Source organism: Temnothorax longispinosus, chromosome 4 (genome assembly GCF_030848805.1).
Source record: "Temnothorax longispinosus isolate EJ_2023e chromosome 4, Tlon_JGU_v1, whole genome shotgun sequence".
Lineage (NCBI taxonomy): Eukaryota > Metazoa > Arthropoda > Insecta > Hymenoptera > Formicidae > Temnothorax > Temnothorax longispinosus.
The window spans coordinates 3,058,874-3,077,585 of record NC_092361.1 but is presented as its reverse complement, the minus strand read 5'-3'; the positions used below and the strand labels follow the sequence as shown (position 1 = coordinate 3,077,585).

The following is an 18,712-nucleotide window of genomic DNA, read 5'->3' as shown; positions in this document are numbered from 1 at the left end:
GAAAAAATTATATTTTTATATACTTATCTATATGTTTAAGAATTTAATATTAATTTAGATTTAATAAATTTAATGTAATTAGTTTAATTTTGAAACTAAAAATAAGGAAAAAATAAAATTCTCTAATGTCGATAAAATAATATAGATTTTTTACATAATGCATGTACATATTGTTTGATATGTAAAATAGATTGTGAACTTATAAAGTAAAATTCTTACAATTAACTTTAATAAGTAATAAAAAGAAATTATTATTATTGGTAAAGTCTCTCTGTGATATGTAAGTAAAATATGTTTTCTTTCTACGAATAAGGTTGTGCTTCAATTAAATTAAAAAGTGTAAAGATAATTGGAATTGGATTTTGTCTATTAAAACCAAGTTTTTTTTATTCGATTCTCCTTGCTCTGACTAAAGAAATCAATTTGCGCGTTGTTTATTCACAAAGCCCTGATTTGTGTCAGGCTTGCAAGCATCGTGTAACGTGAAGATACTTTATGACGTCATTCCTCCCACCTTGCAAAATGCTGCTATAGTCAATTGCATCGATTTCATCGTATGTGCCATGTGCTTGCAGAGACACCTCCATTTTGAGGGGGGATGGGTGACATATGTATTCCCAACCTTTTCATTTAATGCTTCGCTTTCGGTGAAATTTACAACTTAGGCAATTTTCTATGAACGTTGTAATTTTATGTTTGACGAACACGAAGATAAAGGCATATATAAAAAAGATTTCTCTAAAAATATTTTATAGGCATTCGGACAAAAATCACGGGTGATATTGCGCTTTTGATATGCAGCTCCTTGAAAATTTTAATATCGTTTGGACTTCGGTCTCGCATCTCATGTTGTTACACAATTCTATTCTTAGATTTTACGGTAATTCTTTCTTTTCTTATTTTATTACACAGGAAATTTCTGAAGTAGGTACTCTTTTTTCTTTTAACTTTTCTTTATTTTATTTTCGATAAGGTTTACAAAGGGCATATTTAAATTATTGCGACTAGAGGAATAACGGAGAATTTGTTTTAGAAAATACTATAAAACAATTATGTTGATATATTAAAAGATAAGAGAAATTGTAGTATAAGAGAGATAATTGTTCAGATCTCTGGTAATCATAATTATTTAACAAAAAGATGTAAAACATTAGAGAATATTAAGGATCTGAATGATTATCTCAAAGTGAAAGAGAGCCGTGGTATAATCGCATAACCGTAATTAACATAATATACAGTTAACGACTCTGTGAGGTACGGTAGAAAAATATAAATTTATTCGACAACGCGTACATAACACGATTGGTATTTTGCACGTTCGGATCCGTGAATTATGCTCGAGAGAAGCGCCTTAAAAGACACACGTCCAATCGAGTTGTTAGCTTGAGTGTTTACCACTTCTTCAACGGTGCCGAATGTATGTATCCGCCATCGATGTATCCGCCAGTGCCGTGGGACGTTATGTACGTGCCGCTGTGTCCCAGAGCCGGTCCCAAGTTGCTGATTCCAACGTGTTCCAAGCCGCTGCTGAGAGCAAGATGTTCCGCACCGCTTCCAATACCGCTAGAAATACCGTGGCTGACGCCACTTGAGATGAGGCCGCCGTCCACATAGTGGCCGCTGCTAAAACCGGAGCCATATCCGCTACCCAGAGCCGCACCCGAGATGGGGTATCCCAGACTGCTGGATCCTAGACCGACGTATTCGTGTCCGGACGCGATTCCAGATGTGATGCCAACATTCGACGGTATGACGCCGACACCGTAGGTCGATGGCACGACGCCGACCGGCACATGCCTCGTGACAGAGTATGGGACGGGTACCGGGTGTGCTACCGGAACTGCCACCGGTTGCGGCACGCGTACCTCGACGGGATGTGCCACCGGGACTGGATAGGGACGGTCGACCTTTACGGGCACGTGACGAGTGACTGGAACGGGTACTGGTTGCGCTACTGGAACGGGATAGGGACGATCTACTTTGACGGGCACGGGGTGTGGGACGGGTACGTGCTTGGTGACTTCGACGGGGACTGGCTGCGGCACCGGGACCGGCACTTGGACCTCGCGGTGTACGGTGAGGCCGGTGATGCGCTCGGCTTTGGCGTGCGGCAACACGCTAACGCCACCGAGTCCGCTGAGCGCGCTGGCATGACCAGCACCGTAGATGACGGGATGATCGAGGTAATTTCCGTAAGAACCTGCGTATCCCAGTCCGGAACCGTAGGCAGAAGCCAGGCTGTTACCTACGGCGACTCCTGAGAGTCCCGACCCGATTATCTTCGTGCCGAGTCCAGTCGAGTATCCTCCGAGACCTAGGCCGTAGTTCGAGTAACCACTGCCTAGACCGTAGCTTGGGATACCGTTTAGACCGTAGCTCGAGATACCACTGCCTAAACCGTAGCCCGAGATACCGTTTAGACCGTAGCTCGAGATACCACTGCCTAAACCGTAGCCCGAGATACCATTGCCTAAACCGTAGCCCGAGATACCACTGCCTAAACCATAGGTTGAGATACCACTGCCTAGACCGTAGCTTGAGATACCGCCTAGACCGTATCCGTAGCCGAGTTCGTGACCCAGACTCCGTTTGTCATGTTTGGTTTTCGGGTCTTCCTTCTTCTGAGCCGCCAACACGGCGGTTGCCAACAGCACAATCTGCACATTTTTGAGAAAAAATAATACATTAATACAATTCTGAAAGTATTATTTTAAAACACTGTTTGAAATCAAGGGTGGAATCTGAATTGAAAATTCTAATTTAACAGAACTTTACATTGTTGTTATATTTAATTATTAATTTAGTTTAATTTAATTTACATATAATTATTAGATGTTAATTCTGTTGATTAATTAATATGTAATATAATTACGTAATTTAATATATTTATAGCTATATATAGCTCTTTTAAAGTATATGCATATTAAGGGTATAATTTTAATGTAATGACTGAACAATTTTATTTATAAGGATAAAGCTCTATAGCGATTCTGAAACAATTAAATAACGATTAAAGATATTATTAAAGAGGAGATAGTGAATAATCGTCGTTATGCACCGGTCTGCACGTATGCATAAGAAATTCCTTCCACTTACCGCGAAGCACCTCATTGTATCTCGTGGTAGTTTTGGATCGAGTGTGCCATCAGCCCGGTCAGTCGGCGTTTTTATACAAAATGCTCGGTTCGCGATGTATGCGATTACTTTCACTGAAACGACAAGGAACACGCCCTGCTCCGCGATCCGCGCACCTCCCAATTATTTTTTCTGCGACTGGTCGGTCGGTTGGTCCATCCGATTCTCCGATCTGACGTAACGGCCAGAGCCGTGGCAAACTTGCTCTCGAAACGGGTCCGATTCCGCATTATTACGCGGCTGTTACGTGCGTAATTGTCTACACCGACGTGTATATCGGTATAACGCCAATCCGCTTCCTCGTTTAATTTCTTTTTGCAATAAGGGCTAACTTTTACCAGTCCGTTGCGCGATACGTCGCTCGCGGCAAGTGCCCAAAATCAGGATCAATCGATGCGGTAACGTAACGACGGATCTGCAGCAAAAGAGTTTGAAACAATTTTTTTTACAATTTTCTGAATGGATACACACATGTTACACAATAATGGTATTGATGACCATCTCTTTTCCTTCTTTGTAGATTTTTTTATATCATGAAATGATAGTAAGCATAATTCAATATTTCTCATTTTAAGGATTGGATTTAAAACATTTTATTTAAGATTCTAAAAGAATTTTGATTTAAAAGAGGAGAACTGTTTCTATTATTTTTTAATCTCGTCATTGTTCATAGAGAGAATCGTTTTTTAAATAATTAAATTAATAACTTAAATTATGATTTACTTAAATTACGATTAAATAGTATATTGAAGTGGTGGTTTTTTTTACCAATTTCAAAATTTTATAACGTTTTACATATGTATAAAAACGACACCTGATTTACATATTTTCGAGGTCCTAACCATTTCTTTTTAAATTATTTTTGTCACAAAGTCGGCATGTATATGTATATTGTGCCGACACGTGACAAATTCCAGATATTATCCATTTTAATAATGATTATTTTACGATTCGACGGAATATAAATTACTCGATTCTCAGCATGCAACCGGAACTCGGAGAACATGTTGTCGGAGTCTTCTATTCTAAAATATTTATTGCAGATGCTGTAGTCTACAAGCGTTTATTATCATGTTGCGACGACGGACGGAAAATATCATAGGTAAAAATCGAGTTACCCTTTAAAGAGGAATTAATAGTTTCCGCTGGTTGTTTTTCACATTTCGCGTAGCTCGCATTGGCGAATAAAAATTTACGATGTCTAATTTTCACTTGACAGAGATCGACGCGACTGCATTTCTATTTTGCAAAACGGTTGCGAAATAGCTAGCTGTTTTTAAAAGTCACTCACGGTATTTTCTCATATTGCACAATTCGGTATAAGCCATTTCCGTTCCATAGCACGACATAAATCTACACGTCGCGGAATAATTTGCAGCTCGAAGTTCCGTAACCGTGTGGATTTTCATCTTAAGAATTGTCTCGACGAAGATGCATGTCTTGCCGCATGCAACGTGCCGATTTTCAGAAAGTGCTTTATATTTATGATGCGCATTTCCGCGAAGATGCGCTTTATTTAAATTGTATATACGACGGGTGTGCCGCAAATGTAAATTGTATCGGAACGTGGGCCATCAAGCGCGGGGCTCGCCGCCACGTTTGCACGAAAGACGAACAGGAATATTCGACATTTGCGGATCGTTTTTGCTCGCGCGTGACATTCCGTAAAAGGAAACAATTAAAGACATCCGAGACCTCGCCCGACGAAGATATGTTATTTTTTCCGTACGCTGCGTGCAGACGATGAAGCAAAAATGCCAGCTTAGGGATCGGCTGTGTCTAGGCTGTGTCGAAATAAAATACTGGTTTAACACGAGGGCGAATTTATTTTAATTTATCGAGAAAACGATATATCACTTGACTTGGTTGTAAATAAACGAACTGTTAATGCTAATGATGTTTGCCGCATTAACAAATTTTTTTTCGTTTTTTATTGTTACTTGGCGCGATGTGAATAGCGCATTAATTCTCCTCATTAATTTTTTATTAGAATCACATCAGTACTGATCGCGATTAGTTTGTAGTTTGAGAAATTGCAAAGAAATAAACGATATCCTGCGAATACCGGCAACGAAATATATTATTCCGATTTGAGCACTTTCATACGGATAATCCCCTCCTCTTCGCGCGGCGATAAAATTTCCACGTAGCCTACTTTGGATGCTGCAAACCGCAAGGTGGGAGACGAAGAGAAGAGAAACGTGTTACTACGGAAAAATATGAGGACGATAAAATAGGGGCGTCCTATTCCTGTGCTGTTTCTTCTCCCGAATCGCCCCCTGATTTCCTACGGGAATCCCGGCGAAGTTTATGACACCGACCGATCGTCAATAGCTCAATCGATTTTGCTGGTAGCTCTTTAACGTGGGTTATTGCTCTTTCATTTTATCTCGGTAGTCTCGATTGTCTTAAGTAAGCTCGTTATCTAAGAGTAGCGAAAGCGAGGTACTTATAAGGTATTACTTTCGTCAAAAGACTTTTAATAATTTATTCCGGAGAAAATAATTTCTTTCATTAAGTATAAACCCTGCTGCTTTGAGCAACATGGCTGCGAACCATTAGCAATAATTGAATTACAACGATAACTTTTGAAAGAGATGACGGTTTTATATAAATAATTGAGCAGAAAGAAATCTTGCAGTCAGGTTGGACGATATTTACAATACATTTAAGTTACTTTAGTATACTAAAGTAAATTGAAAGAATAAATCGAAGTTTGTGTATTGAGCGTTATTAATTATTTTAACCGTAAATAAGAAATTGTTGGAATTATATTTATGATACGTTATTTGAGACTAGTCTTTTCTATTCGCGTTTTAGATAGTTGACTACTTGAAAATGCAATCATATGTGTAAAGACACTATTCATTTTAACACACTAATTGGCAGCATTATATTTAAAAAAAATGCAAATATGCATGACTTATTGTTAACGCAGTGATTTTATCTATCTTGCTGCACTTCTCGTATTTGCTATTCACATGTACATACTTAAAACATTCTCGAATATAAAATATTGAATAAGTGACAATTCTAATATACATAATTTACAATATCTAGTTTACAATATCTAATATGCATAATAGATATTATACGTTTACACTAGCTAGACATTAGTCTCGACTCGTTTTTAATTGAATAAAAAGTTATTCATGTATTGCTTGCTAATTTTTTGCACGAAGATTGAAATGCAGGAAACAGACATGATGTTGTAGGGTTGAAAGGGGTTGAATCACTCTTTTAGCATCAGTCGATCGAACGGAATCGTGGATGCATTAACAATAGGTGTACAACGTAATAGTCGATGCTCATGAATATGAAAATTTCTCGCCGCTGGCCATTTTGATTAACAATCATGATTGAACAAGTTTCGGCATTACGACTGCGCGATACAACGCCGGCAAGAGCGATAGTATTCGATTCACGCACTCTCGTTGAATCGCGAGACGAATAATCCGTCCGCGATTGATCGATCGCGTAAAATGGTGGTGCTTGAATATCACAGGAGACCCATAGTCGTGATTCTCCACAGTATTTTCGATCGCGCACGTAGAAGATTGAACAGTGCAGATCATTCTCAAGGGCGTGATATTCTGAAAATTTAAAAACGTTACGCGAATAGAGTAATGATAAATCGACATAATCCACGTAAAATAAAGAAGACAGTTCGGAGTTATTATTCATTTTTCTTTAACTTTTTCTTTGTATATAAATAATTGACTGTTTTTTCTTTCTTTCTTCTAGTTGATTTTGAAAAGCTGTCACTGAAAAAGGTTATTGCGATTTTACACACGTATTTTATTTATTTGATGACATGAACCTTAATACGAATTTATTTTTTATACGTTACAAATGCACTGAATTGCACGAGCGATTATCGTAAATCTGTCGCGACGGTCGCTTTACAATAAAGAGAAATTCCATCGAAGAAAGAGGCAAACGTTTTCTCGAGGAAAACGGGAAGCAGAAAAATACCATCTCTCGCAGAAAAGATTGACGTCTATAAGAGAGTCAGAAGAGAGAGACAGAAGAGAGTCTATACCGGTTGTGTCACTGTGCAAGCTCGATCTTTCTGTTCCGCTCCCGCGTATTCAAAAGTAAAAAGATTGGAAGGTAGGTGTTACCTAACGGATGCAACTGAGCCGGTTTGTTACCTCGTATCGTTCACCTCTTTCTTCAGAGAAGTGTAATGAGTCATTTCGAAATTGCAACTGTAAGCGGTTTCTGTTACGATGTTATGTTCGAAGTTCATGGTATGAATTACGCAAATAAATCTTCGTGAAATCATGCGACGAGTTCGTTGTTCGCTTTATCGCTCAGTTGGTAGTTATCGAAAAAGCACGATTAATAATGGCATATGAGAGTACAGTGTCATAATATTCCAGTAAAAATGTTATAATATTTTTTATACTAGTTTTTTCACGCTATTTTTTAAAGTGACTTTTAAATTTTGCTCTGCAAATAGGACAATATTTGCAGAGCAAAATTTCCTATGTCACCGTGATGTCCTATATGTCTCGCGCTACAGTAAATTATATCCAATAGACTTAAGAAGAGTTGACATTTCTACGTTTCATAAAGAAGTCCTTTAGAAAAACAAGCTGGCTTTTACGCCAAATAAGATATTCTGTATATATACCGGTGCGAGGCTAATACGATATATGGCACATGTACTACATCATGCGAGAAAACGGATTGTAGGATTTAACGTGGTGCAAAATGCACAGCATCTTCTAGGTACAACGGATTTTTTCGATTTATACGAGATATTCGTTGAAAATGTGGTCGCGATTTGCAGGAAATATACGACGCGAATATCGTCGAAACTTCAGAAACTCGGTGATCGTGAATCCGCATCATCATCATCAGCGAGAAATAGGATATTTACAAGTCTAGTAGAGTGTGTCGCAACTTGGGAGGATCGGTAAATTCGCTATAGCGCAAACATAGAAAGGCAGATATAAAAGTTATGAAACTCAGGAGTTGCAGGACTTGTTTTTTCTGAATAAAGTCAAAAGTATTATACGCGAGGCTGTGAAAGACACCGCGAATATAACTCGAAATTAACTTTAAATGTCTTAAATACCGAACACGTCACAGGAATTTCCGGTTTAGTCGCGGTGTAAATTATGTAATAATAGCATCTCCTATCTGCGGATATAATTTATCCACTAATTATTTAACCGGCTCGAGAATCGGGTGATCTTTGATTATTATGTAAATTACAGTCAGCTAGAAATGCTTCGAATTAGCATACGTTACGCAATACGATTATATCCAGTTCTGCTATATATGTATATGTGTACCGATTAGGTTGCGCCTTTTATGAAAATTTTCTGCTTTTTGAGAAACGCTGCTTATGCAGCGATCGAAGTAGGCGTGTGTCGAAACGATGATCTTTTACTTTCGCCGAGTATCGGCGCACGTCGGGCTATCAGCCAAAACTTGCTCGCTCATGTTTCGTGAACGTAATCACTATAGTTACTTAACGTCTCTCTCCCTTTTATCTTATATATTGAGTTTCCCATGGATGTAACGTGTCTCTTTCCTCTGCCGCGGTCCTTTTCTCTCGTCCTTCTCTTACGTCATGCGTAACTTTTATATCCATGGTAAAAATTTATTGATTCCATGGTCGACCTTCTCCTGCTGATAAAATTATTTACTGTTTACTTCCTTCCTTCTTAAATTCAATTTTCATGTCTCAGATAATACGTGTGAATTATATTTAGCGATTTAGCCTTCGAAAATTTTAAACATTTTTGTGTGTGAGTAGTATCTTGTAATACATTGTGCAATATTAGAACAGAGGTAATATCATTTTATTTTGTGGTGAAAAGATAAATGTTGTTGCGCGATCAATTTCAGTAAGCAGAATGACATTCTCATCATATCCGGAAGGCTCGCGTATTCTTCATTTTGATTGCGAGTTTATTGTAACTATTTTCGAACTTCATCGTTAGAATATCTACCGTATTTTGTTACGTGTAATCGCGGTATCGAGTGCAGCGCTCGCGGCTTTTGTGTACTGTTGCAGTTTGATCTCGTTACTTCGGACAATTCAGGAACTATTGGTTGCACCCGGCTTCTTTTTTTTGCAACCATGCGTTGCAAAGAGGGATCCTGCCATTTGAAATCCATTGGATTGATATTGTCATAGATATGTGAAAGTTTACAATGTATGTGTAGTTGTGTACTGAAATCAACACTTGCGATTCTCGCGAAAAAGAAGAACGCAATGAAGGCGCGTCTCAATTTTCCGATATAGAGATAGCAAAAGCTATCTCTATATTCGTGATGTAAAATCGCGAAATATAGTAGTGACGAAAATGAAGGATATATCGAAAATGTGAATAAACGCGAAATCGTGAATACATGCAAATGTATGCAAACGACAGATATATATCATGTTGACGTTACACGAAAGTTGTATGAATGATTTAAATTGAATAAAAATATGCAGAGGTATAGGATTTTCGAGATATGCCGGGACACTAATTGTGTAAGTGTCGTATATCGCATCTCGTCGACCGTAGCGATGTCATGTCATCTCGCTTGTCACGGGCCAACGTCTGCTCGTTCAGCTTCCTTCGGCAACTTCGGCCGACACGTCTCTTCCAGTTTCGCGAAATTATGCGCGGCGTGAACACCGAGGTGCATCGTGTCGTCGCGTTGTCTGTTAGTGACGATTGCTGCATGCCCGCGAAACGGCGGAGTCCGCCGGGATGCAGGACGGCTTGTAGCTAACCTCCCGTTCGGTGACAATGTCGCGCGACACGAAGGCCAGTTGCACAGATTGCCAGAGACATGCTGTAGCATCCGCCGTCCCGTTTGCGTCACCTTTCCCCGTCGACGTGACACGAGACGAGCTGAACGAACCGGAAAGATCGGTCCGGCCGGTGTCGAGTTTCGCCGCGACCACTTGCGCATCCGATACGGACGGTTGGTTTAGGAGAGACATTAATCTTAGAACTATTAAAAATTGGATCTGTGAGAGCAATATGCCAACGTTACTTTGAAACTAAATAATTAACACAGCAATGTTCCATATATACTTAGCATTTCCTTCGGTATTTGACTTAATATACAAAAATTGAGAAAATTAGAATTAGGTTAATTACCTCGAGCTCTTAAAAATGATAATTGTATCATTGCTCCGTTGAATTCTAATTAAAGTTAGGAAGAAGAAACAAATCTTTTTTATTTTTACTGCATTTTATACATATTATATCTTCTATTATATTTTGTATAAGTCCGCACAGGATTTTCATGGAATATTTTACTTTTTTAAACGGTTATTAGTTTATTTGTTATATTTTCTTTTTTTTTTACAAAATTCGTTCGATAGTAGTGTTTCCAATTTTCTTGTTTAGTTTAAATTTAAATATTTTTTACATTTAACGTAAAAAAACGATATTTTTCATAATTTCACGGTGTTCAAATCGTCCCGTTTTATTTAGAGGGAGATTACGAAACGTCTAGCGAAGGCATAGTTCTTTCGAAACGGAGCGGACACATAATTCACGGAGCACAAGCGAAAGAATCGCTTTGCGCTTACCTCAAGGAGAAAAGCGCTTCCTTAAGCAAACGCGCCTCGTTCGATGGAAACGTATCCGCGATAAAGGAAGGAGTTATTTCCGACCCATCGCACGAACCTATGGAAAACAGGTTAACCCAGAAATTCACGTATGTTCGCGATGGTCTTATTTTTATGTCTGAGAAGTTGGCACAGTCGAAATCCCTACCGATCCTGAAGAGCGAAATCCCGAGCGGCGTTTCCACGGATTTTACAACCGATGTCGCGCTAATGTCCGCGTCGTCGTCCGCGCGTAAACGGAAAATGTCTATGATTATCAAGAGGATGGCGCCGTTTATCTCTCCTTATCCTTCAACGGTCTCGTTAACTGGCGTGACGACCAATTTTCATGGTCAACGATATGAGACGAGACGAACCTCTCGCCTCCCGTCGAGAACGACGCTGCCGATACTTTGCGTACGTTTATAGGCTTTTACAACGATTTAAGTAGCTTTATCTTAATCGCAATGAAATTTACAGAAAACTATTTGTAAGTAGTTGTAAAGATTTATTTAATTAGTTGTATAATCTTTTATTTTTGTCGCTCGAAAATATTTTATGGTTCGCGTAAGATGGAATAAATAAGATATAAAGAGTTGTAGAGGAGAAGGATAAATCGATCGTCCTTCCCATGATTACGACAGGCTTCATTCTCTATAGGATACGACGGTGATTAATGACGGAAAGTCAGAAGAGCTCGCGGCGCTTCACGAAACGAAAAATAACCGTCGCACAATGAATTGGGATTCACGGTGTGATGCAATTCCGACATTCGTCAATGACGAGGGACACGAGGGTGCTGCCAATGTGACAAACGACGACGACCTCGTTGACGTCGCCAGAAATTCGTGCGCCTCCATCAAGTCGATCTACTTCCCGCCAAATGTTTCCGAACCTCTCGCCTCATCGTACGACCTCGGCAAATCGAAAAGACAGCAACGAGTGTCCACCGACGTAGAGACGCTGTTGAAAATAGACCAGGAATTGGGCCCGCTTCGGTACCAATACAGCGAGATCATCGGGAAGGCTCGGGCATTGGGTCTCAGCAGCACGGGCTTCGACCTTGACATCTCCTGTAGTCTGAATCGGCTAGACACATTTGTCCGATCCGCGCTGTCGCCGAGCGCGTCGGATTATTTGCCTGACCGCGGCCGCACGTACCTGCGACGAGCCACGATCAACACCGGCATCACGAATCGATCCGCTCTCGTCGATAAGACCTCGCCGTCTTCGACTTTCTCCATGGTCGGTAAACCAACTCCAAGAGGCTCTCGTACCAGTTGGTTAAACGAGAATGGCTCGAGTCGTCGGCAGGAGGCGTTAAGTTCCGCCGTTCGCGATCCCTCTCGTATACTCGAGAACTTCGATGGTCCACGGTCTTCTGGTCGGGTCAGAAGTAGAGTATCTTATTTCCCGACGACCAATAGCCATATGTTTCGGGGAGAAAATGTTCTAAATGACCGTTCTCGTGACGGATGCGTTTCCAATAGCAATTTTCAACTCTATCACAGGTCTAATGCTGTAATGGAGAGAGCTACTTCTGCGTGGGACGGTTGGTTCGCTCGTGGAACGGTCAATACAAATCCTGCAAATATTTTTAACAGAACGGAGTACAATTCGCATCGATATCTCAACCACACTGTGGAAGATTCGCGGACATCTATCAACAATTCTTTTGAAATTCGAAGACGAAAGTCTTCGTTGTCTATGGTGGAAGTGATCAATAACAATTGGTCCACTGTGGATAAAAGAACAGCGAATAAACGGTCGAATGAGCATTCCGAGATTCCCTCGGGCAATCAAAATGCGATGGCCGTTGAAACGGAATTCGCCAGTCCCGGTAGCCATTACCGCGAAAGCATGCTGCCCGAAACCGAACGCCTCGCCAAGGACGATCAAATTTCCTCATCACTCGTATTAAAATCGATCGATCCTGAGGTAGATCCCGATCGTGAAATACTACGGGCAGTATCTGCGTCAGCTTGCGCTCCTCAGATTCGTGTTGTCAGCCTGAATACGGAGTTTCGGACCACCGTCGAAAAGCGTTACACCAACAGAGCCATTAGTCCTATTCAGCAGCCACGTTTGACGACCACTTCATCGACAACGACGTCTCTGAGTAACATCTTACTCGCCGCTAAGGTGTCCAGCATTTTCGTGCAACAAGTACGCGCCGATTCTTCGAGAAAAATGACGAAGACCGAGTCTCCCGCAAAGATATGCTCCATTGACGCTATTAAACAAGATGCGCTTGCGAATGTAGCGAGCAAGCCAAGGAGCAAGCGCGATTTTTGTGTTCAGAAAGTTGACTCTCGATCGGCTGCAGAAAATCTGTCGAGATTCTCCGAATTCAAGAGGGACGAAGCGGATCTGACGACGACAGAATTCAGAAAAACGCGATATCTCCATTTGCCGAGGACAAAAGACAAGATCACTATCGTTCCTATCGTTCTCACCGATGGAATATCGGAATCGCCGAGAACTGCAGACGTGGATTTTGCGATTCCAAGGTACGCTGTTAAGACGGCGCCAAAATTGAGCTATCAGATCGCATCGTTCGACGCGAGGAAATTTCATGGGACGTCATCATTATTGAGTAGAGATAATGCAGGATATCGAAGAGATATCGCGGAACCCGTACGTTTAACCGAGCAGTTTGCGGGCGAAAAGCGCTGGAGTGCTGGCAGGACTTCCGTTTCCCACGTCAATCGTCACGTGTATGCGGAAGAAGATTATCTTCCTTCGACGACGACGAGCATCGCAGGAAACCCAAAGCAACTGATTCGAATTACGACTTCGAACGCGGGAGTCGTCAGAAAAGCGCGAGAATATCGCGAATCCGACAGGCAGAGAGTGGGGAAAACGATACCCGGTATGAGGAGCACGCCGGAAGATTTCCTTTGTGAAACGTGACTCTGTGACCCGTGCGGCGCACGAGTGCGCTTAAACGTGCGTTTCGAGAAAGCGGCACTTTAGCGAAGACGCGATAAGCTCATCTCCAGAATTTCTCGAAGTCGAAGCTCTTCAAGCGAAGTGAGTTCTCGCGGGAGTTAGGTACTTTCGAGAGAAACGACGAAAGTTTAAATTTGACTCGGGCAACGAACCGCTCATAGGACAGAATTTCCGCGAATTCCAGAATTTATATGTATGTAATATGTATATGATCGCCATATGAGAATTCACGAGAAATTGGACATCGTACAAGTTAGACACATCGTAATATTAAGAAAGAAACGGTCTGAGATGGAAAATTTAAGGATACATATTTATTTTATTTCTTCGAATTTTATGCCGTTGCAGACTGAAATCTGTCGAAATAACGAAAAAGTTCGCGAAATGGGAAAGGGAAATCATCGTTGTTGAAGAAACATCTCATACAGGCTTACTAAATATAAAAGAATCGAGATCGGCCAATTCCCCGCGTCTTAGAAACAAACGAGAAGTCGCTGAGAAGAGGATCGATGGGGATGAGCCAAAGTTTGTCGCAGAATTTTTCTCTTGCGGACGGTAGACGCTTTCTGTATGCATATCGGGTAGTCTCTTTATCTTTCACGTGCTCGCTTTAAAGTGTAAGACGCGCTGTACATATTGCTGTCACAAATCCAAGCAGCGAACGACTAGCAAATATATATTAGCGGTAAATTTATACAACGTTTTAATAGATGCGATATATAGTTTTTATCGAGAACGATCATATTATTCGGAAAGGTTTTATTGAAGTATAAATATTTGATAAAAATTTATTGCGAAATATAGAATCAGGAAAAGCGACGATATCGTTAAAGCTTCTTTGAAAATGTTTCCTTATCGTGGCAATATTTAACTGATGTTCTCGGTTACTCAAGTGCAAGTCGTGAGATGATTGTGGCACGATATTTTCGTACTAATTGTACGTAAATACGTTTTAGCCTCAAGTCTTTATGCGCGGTTTGTCGCTAAAACGGATTTGGTTATCTCCGCGGTGTCAGTGACGCGCGGCTAAGTGTGTGATAAGTGATGACAGAACGTCACGAACGAAATCGCTGCGGCGTGCAATTTGTGCTCTGGGAACCGGTTTTTTGTGCCTGCGAGGTGCCTCTCCAAGCACATTTTACTAAGACGTTAAGCCGTTATTACTGATAAATAATTTCTGACGCTCTTTACACGATTCGCTATGCTCACGTTCGTTAATTTCAAGGATGAGATTAAATGAACCGTTAACGAACAATCTTTTCGGTCTTTATTAATATATTGAGCAACATAATTTTATATTTCTGTCTCGTTTGAATTTCGTAATTAATAGAAAGTTGCAATTAGTTTAAGATACATCTCTCGGCATATTTGAGGAACGAGAATGTTCTCAAGGAAAACGGCGTTCGTCAGTAATTAACGAAAATACGGAAACTACGAAGTTGCTTTTGCAAATTATGTTGCAAATTCTGGGATACTTCCTTCTGCATCTCGCCGCTCCTCCGCCTCTCGTTCCCTTACGTGTTCTTTTTCTTTCATTTGTGCACTCTCGGTCCTGCCGTCTATTTATCTCGCTCAGCATGAAGCCACGATCGCGTTTCATATTTTTCTCTCTTGACATCGAAGGAATTTCTTTTGGTATTACTCAAGCGTCTCACCGACGATACGCGTCTGCTGTTTACCTCACGTTTTGTACGATAAAAGCTACTCATCCCGGGAGTCCCGGCTTTTTATCGAATTGCACAACGAAGGTTATCAATAATTGTATTTGTAATCAGTTTTTACATACATTTTTATTGCAATGTTTGTCGCTCTGAAAGGCTGCATTATTAAAAAACATTATTCCGAGTTCTCTCATTTTCATCGTCATTCCATAATGCATTAACAACAATCGGATAATATGAGTAATTTGATAAAACACATTTCATAAATGTATCGCCATATTATTTGACATTGTCCATTTCGCGTCCCATAAACACTAAACTCAATTTGCTAATGTTAATATCGGTCGTTATTTTCATCATCGTATCGTTTCGTTATTTTGTAACAGCTTTTATTGCGATGCGCAGTAAAATAATTGTAAATGTGTCATGACGTTGCACCAGGATACTCTCTTTACTGTCTCTGCATATTTTTATAATATTTTGTCGTTTGTACCGTTACTTAAAATCACAAGACAAGTATTATTTTGACGGATCATTGAACCCCTACGTTATGACGTCTAACTGGCGCGATATCTTGATGCACGCACGTTTTTACGATAATTTTACGGCAATAAACGCGTCGTTGGCGGTCTTCCAAATAGTCTGCTCTCGAGCGCATGGTTCAGTGGGATGCCAAGAGGTTACTGCCAACGTTTTCCCATCTGCTATCATTTTGCATTAATACAACTGCGAATTCAATATGTTTCGCGATTGGTTTGATTAACGTTGATTGAGTACAAGCGCATCTCACACACACAATATTGATTTTCCTCTTTTTTGCAAATACCATTTATAATTTTTGGAAATACCATTTATAATTTTCTTTTTAGAGAGAGAAATAACTAATATTTCGTCTTTGAAAAGAATTATGTTTATTCTATTATAAGTCTCTTCAAGAATATTTAATATTGCTGATCTGTTTGTGGTATATAATACTTGTAGATCTTTTCTACGCTTTTATTATGTATGGTAAAATATTATGATTTTCTTACGTTAGAGAATTCACGCCTGCAAATGTCATCTAGTACCCAGCACCGATATTCACGTCCAAATATTCACGCTTTACTAACCAAAACGCCATCAAAGAAGTATGAAACTCCTCTTCGCGGAAATGTTCATTTTCTCATGCATAACTTTCTTTGACTTAAACTCATCTCGACATTATTAAATGCAATTTGCGATGTCGCCAGACAAACATTAAATTAAAAAAAAAAAATGCAGTTTGCAATATATATTGCATAATTCGAATGCTTTTAAAAATAATTCTATCTAAACTCATGAAAAACGTGATATCTAAGATATCTTATACATTAAAAAAGATTCCTAAGCTACATTTTATTATAGATATTGTTGAAATCAACATTGTCATCTTTTATAATGTATAGAATTATAAGTAATTAAAATTAACAAGAGAGAGTTTGTACTCCTTGCTGAAACTAGTGGACTCAAATTAAGAAAAGAAAGAAATGATTACTGAAAATTTCTTTTCCGACCAATAATTTGTTCGTTATTCCAACTAAGTTGTGAAGTTTTGACAGAAATCGAAGTGGTTAGAAATTATGCGAAAAGTGAGGCCGATTTTTCACCATACGTAAAATAACAAAGTTCTCTGCGAATCTGTCGGCGAAACTTTCCCATCGAAGCGATTTGGTCGTAAAAATCCCATGATTTTCCGATTTCTCATTCATCTTCCTGGTACTCATAAGGACATTGACTGGCAAAAGTTTCGTTCTTGCGTAAGAAAGCTTGGAAAAGAGAGCATAAGTTTTAGCGCATTTATTTTCGATATCATCATAAATAACACTTTCCGGATTATTATAATTTATTGATACGATGATAATTTATTGTTAGTAGAATATCTGGAGAACGAAAATATTATAAGGACTTTATATTCAACAAAATCGTATATCTTTATTAATTTAGAAGCATTTAGTTAATTTTTAGAACGTCAATAGATTAGTAAAACTGAAAAAATCTCTTTGATAAAAGAAAAACAAAGTGTTTGTTATCGTTTTGTTAAAAATTTGATTACCTAAATATTTTTTCAAACCAGAGTATTTTTTTGTTTAGCATTTGTTAGCATGATTTTTACAACTTGCATCGTTCTGAAAGAAATATGCACCATGTCATCGAAATTACGTTTGTTTGTGCTTTGCGATTGTCATAAAATGTGCACTTGCTTCGTGTTACATTCCTAAGATTTCGTGACAGCTTTAAAAGCGCGACATGTCGATATTGTAATATTCTCGGGCTTCTGAACAAGGAGTTGGACATGCTGCTGACAGAAATGGTGACATGCGAGCGACGTTAGATTCAAAAAGAATAACGCTGATATTTTGCCGTATGACGTATATCTTTTGACGACTTTCGGCTAACATCGTAGGTTGTATTGCGTGTTTACAGGATTTAGAAAACGCTGCGCCGTACCGTTGGCAGCAGCTGTTTAAAGTTTGGCCGATGTGAATTTTCGCCCCTAATTTTATTTCAGGGTTAAATATTTCCTTGAAATAGGCGCGAGTAATGTGGACGCATACGCATTTGTTCCGGAGTTCGTCGAGTCGGTTGTCAGTTCGTTTCGGAGAGATCATTATATATACACGGTATTTACGGAATTCCAAAGCGACAGAACTAGTGCGTCGCCAGGAAAAGCGGATTATTTCAAATCGTTCGGAATACTCTCGTCGCGTGCGTCAATTTTAGTCTCTCAGAAGCGTCTTCACCGACGACACCGTCCTAAAATACCTCCTCGCGGCCGCAGTTAAATAACTTCTTAATTTTACATGTACTAAATGCGGCTCCTAATCGCGCTGAAAAATACCAACCGCTCCTTGTATTCCGAGCTCTGTTCAGAGTCTCCTCTTTAATTCGCGACTGATCGAATGTAAAAGGATAAAGTTTGATCCGCACCGTTGCATCGGCTAATAAACGTGCAGTGTTTTAGGGGCTTTCGTTTAATCTCGATGAAAACTGTTCAATTATAGATGGATCCTCTGCTCCATCGAGCAGGCAAATTTTCCGCTCGTTAAAAAATAAAATGAACAAGTTAACTATATTCTTTATCGACCAAAACTCATGAATCGGAACATTGTGCTTTCCCATTACTAGGTTTTAGTTCTGAATCGAATACACGTATAATTGATATCAGAATACGTTAATCGAATAAAAACTTTCTCAAAATAGGGAGATTGATATTGTCAAACGAATTTTTTAAAATTAAAATTTTTTAAATTTAGTTTACAAGATACGCGTTTAATAATAATGTTGAACAATTCGAATACATTTAAACAAATTCTAAACTCATAAAAATCATTGCTTTTATACTTTTATAAGTTAGAAAGAATTTGGGAATGAT

At 39.4% G+C, this 18,712-nt stretch overlaps 3 protein-coding genes across 5 annotated transcripts in view; 2 read left to right on the top strand and 1 right to left on the bottom strand.

Moving 5' to 3' along the window:
- The window catches only part of Dnc (phosphodiesterase dunce), a 299,778-nt gene that overhangs the window by 91,181 nt on the left and 189,885 nt on the right, over positions 1–18,712 (top strand). The gene's annotated exons all lie outside the window — the stretch shown is intronic.
- On the bottom strand, positions 1,157–3,462 carry LOC139811269 (uncharacterized). The gene is made up of 2 exons (XM_071775444.1): positions 3,097–3,462; positions 1,157–2,657 (listed from the first exon to the last, which is right to left on the bottom strand). Exons 1-2 carry the CDS (start codon positions 3,109–3,111, stop codon positions 1,392–1,394), a joined length of 1,281 nt encoding a protein of 426 aa, XP_071631545.1. The 5' UTR covers positions 3,112–3,462; the 3' UTR covers positions 1,157–1,391.
- On the top strand, positions 11,444–13,627 carry LOC139811175 (uncharacterized). The gene has a single exon (XM_071775298.1). It carries the CDS (start codon positions 11,444–11,446, stop codon positions 13,619–13,621), a length of 2,178 nt encoding a protein of 725 aa, XP_071631399.1. The 3' UTR covers positions 13,622–13,627.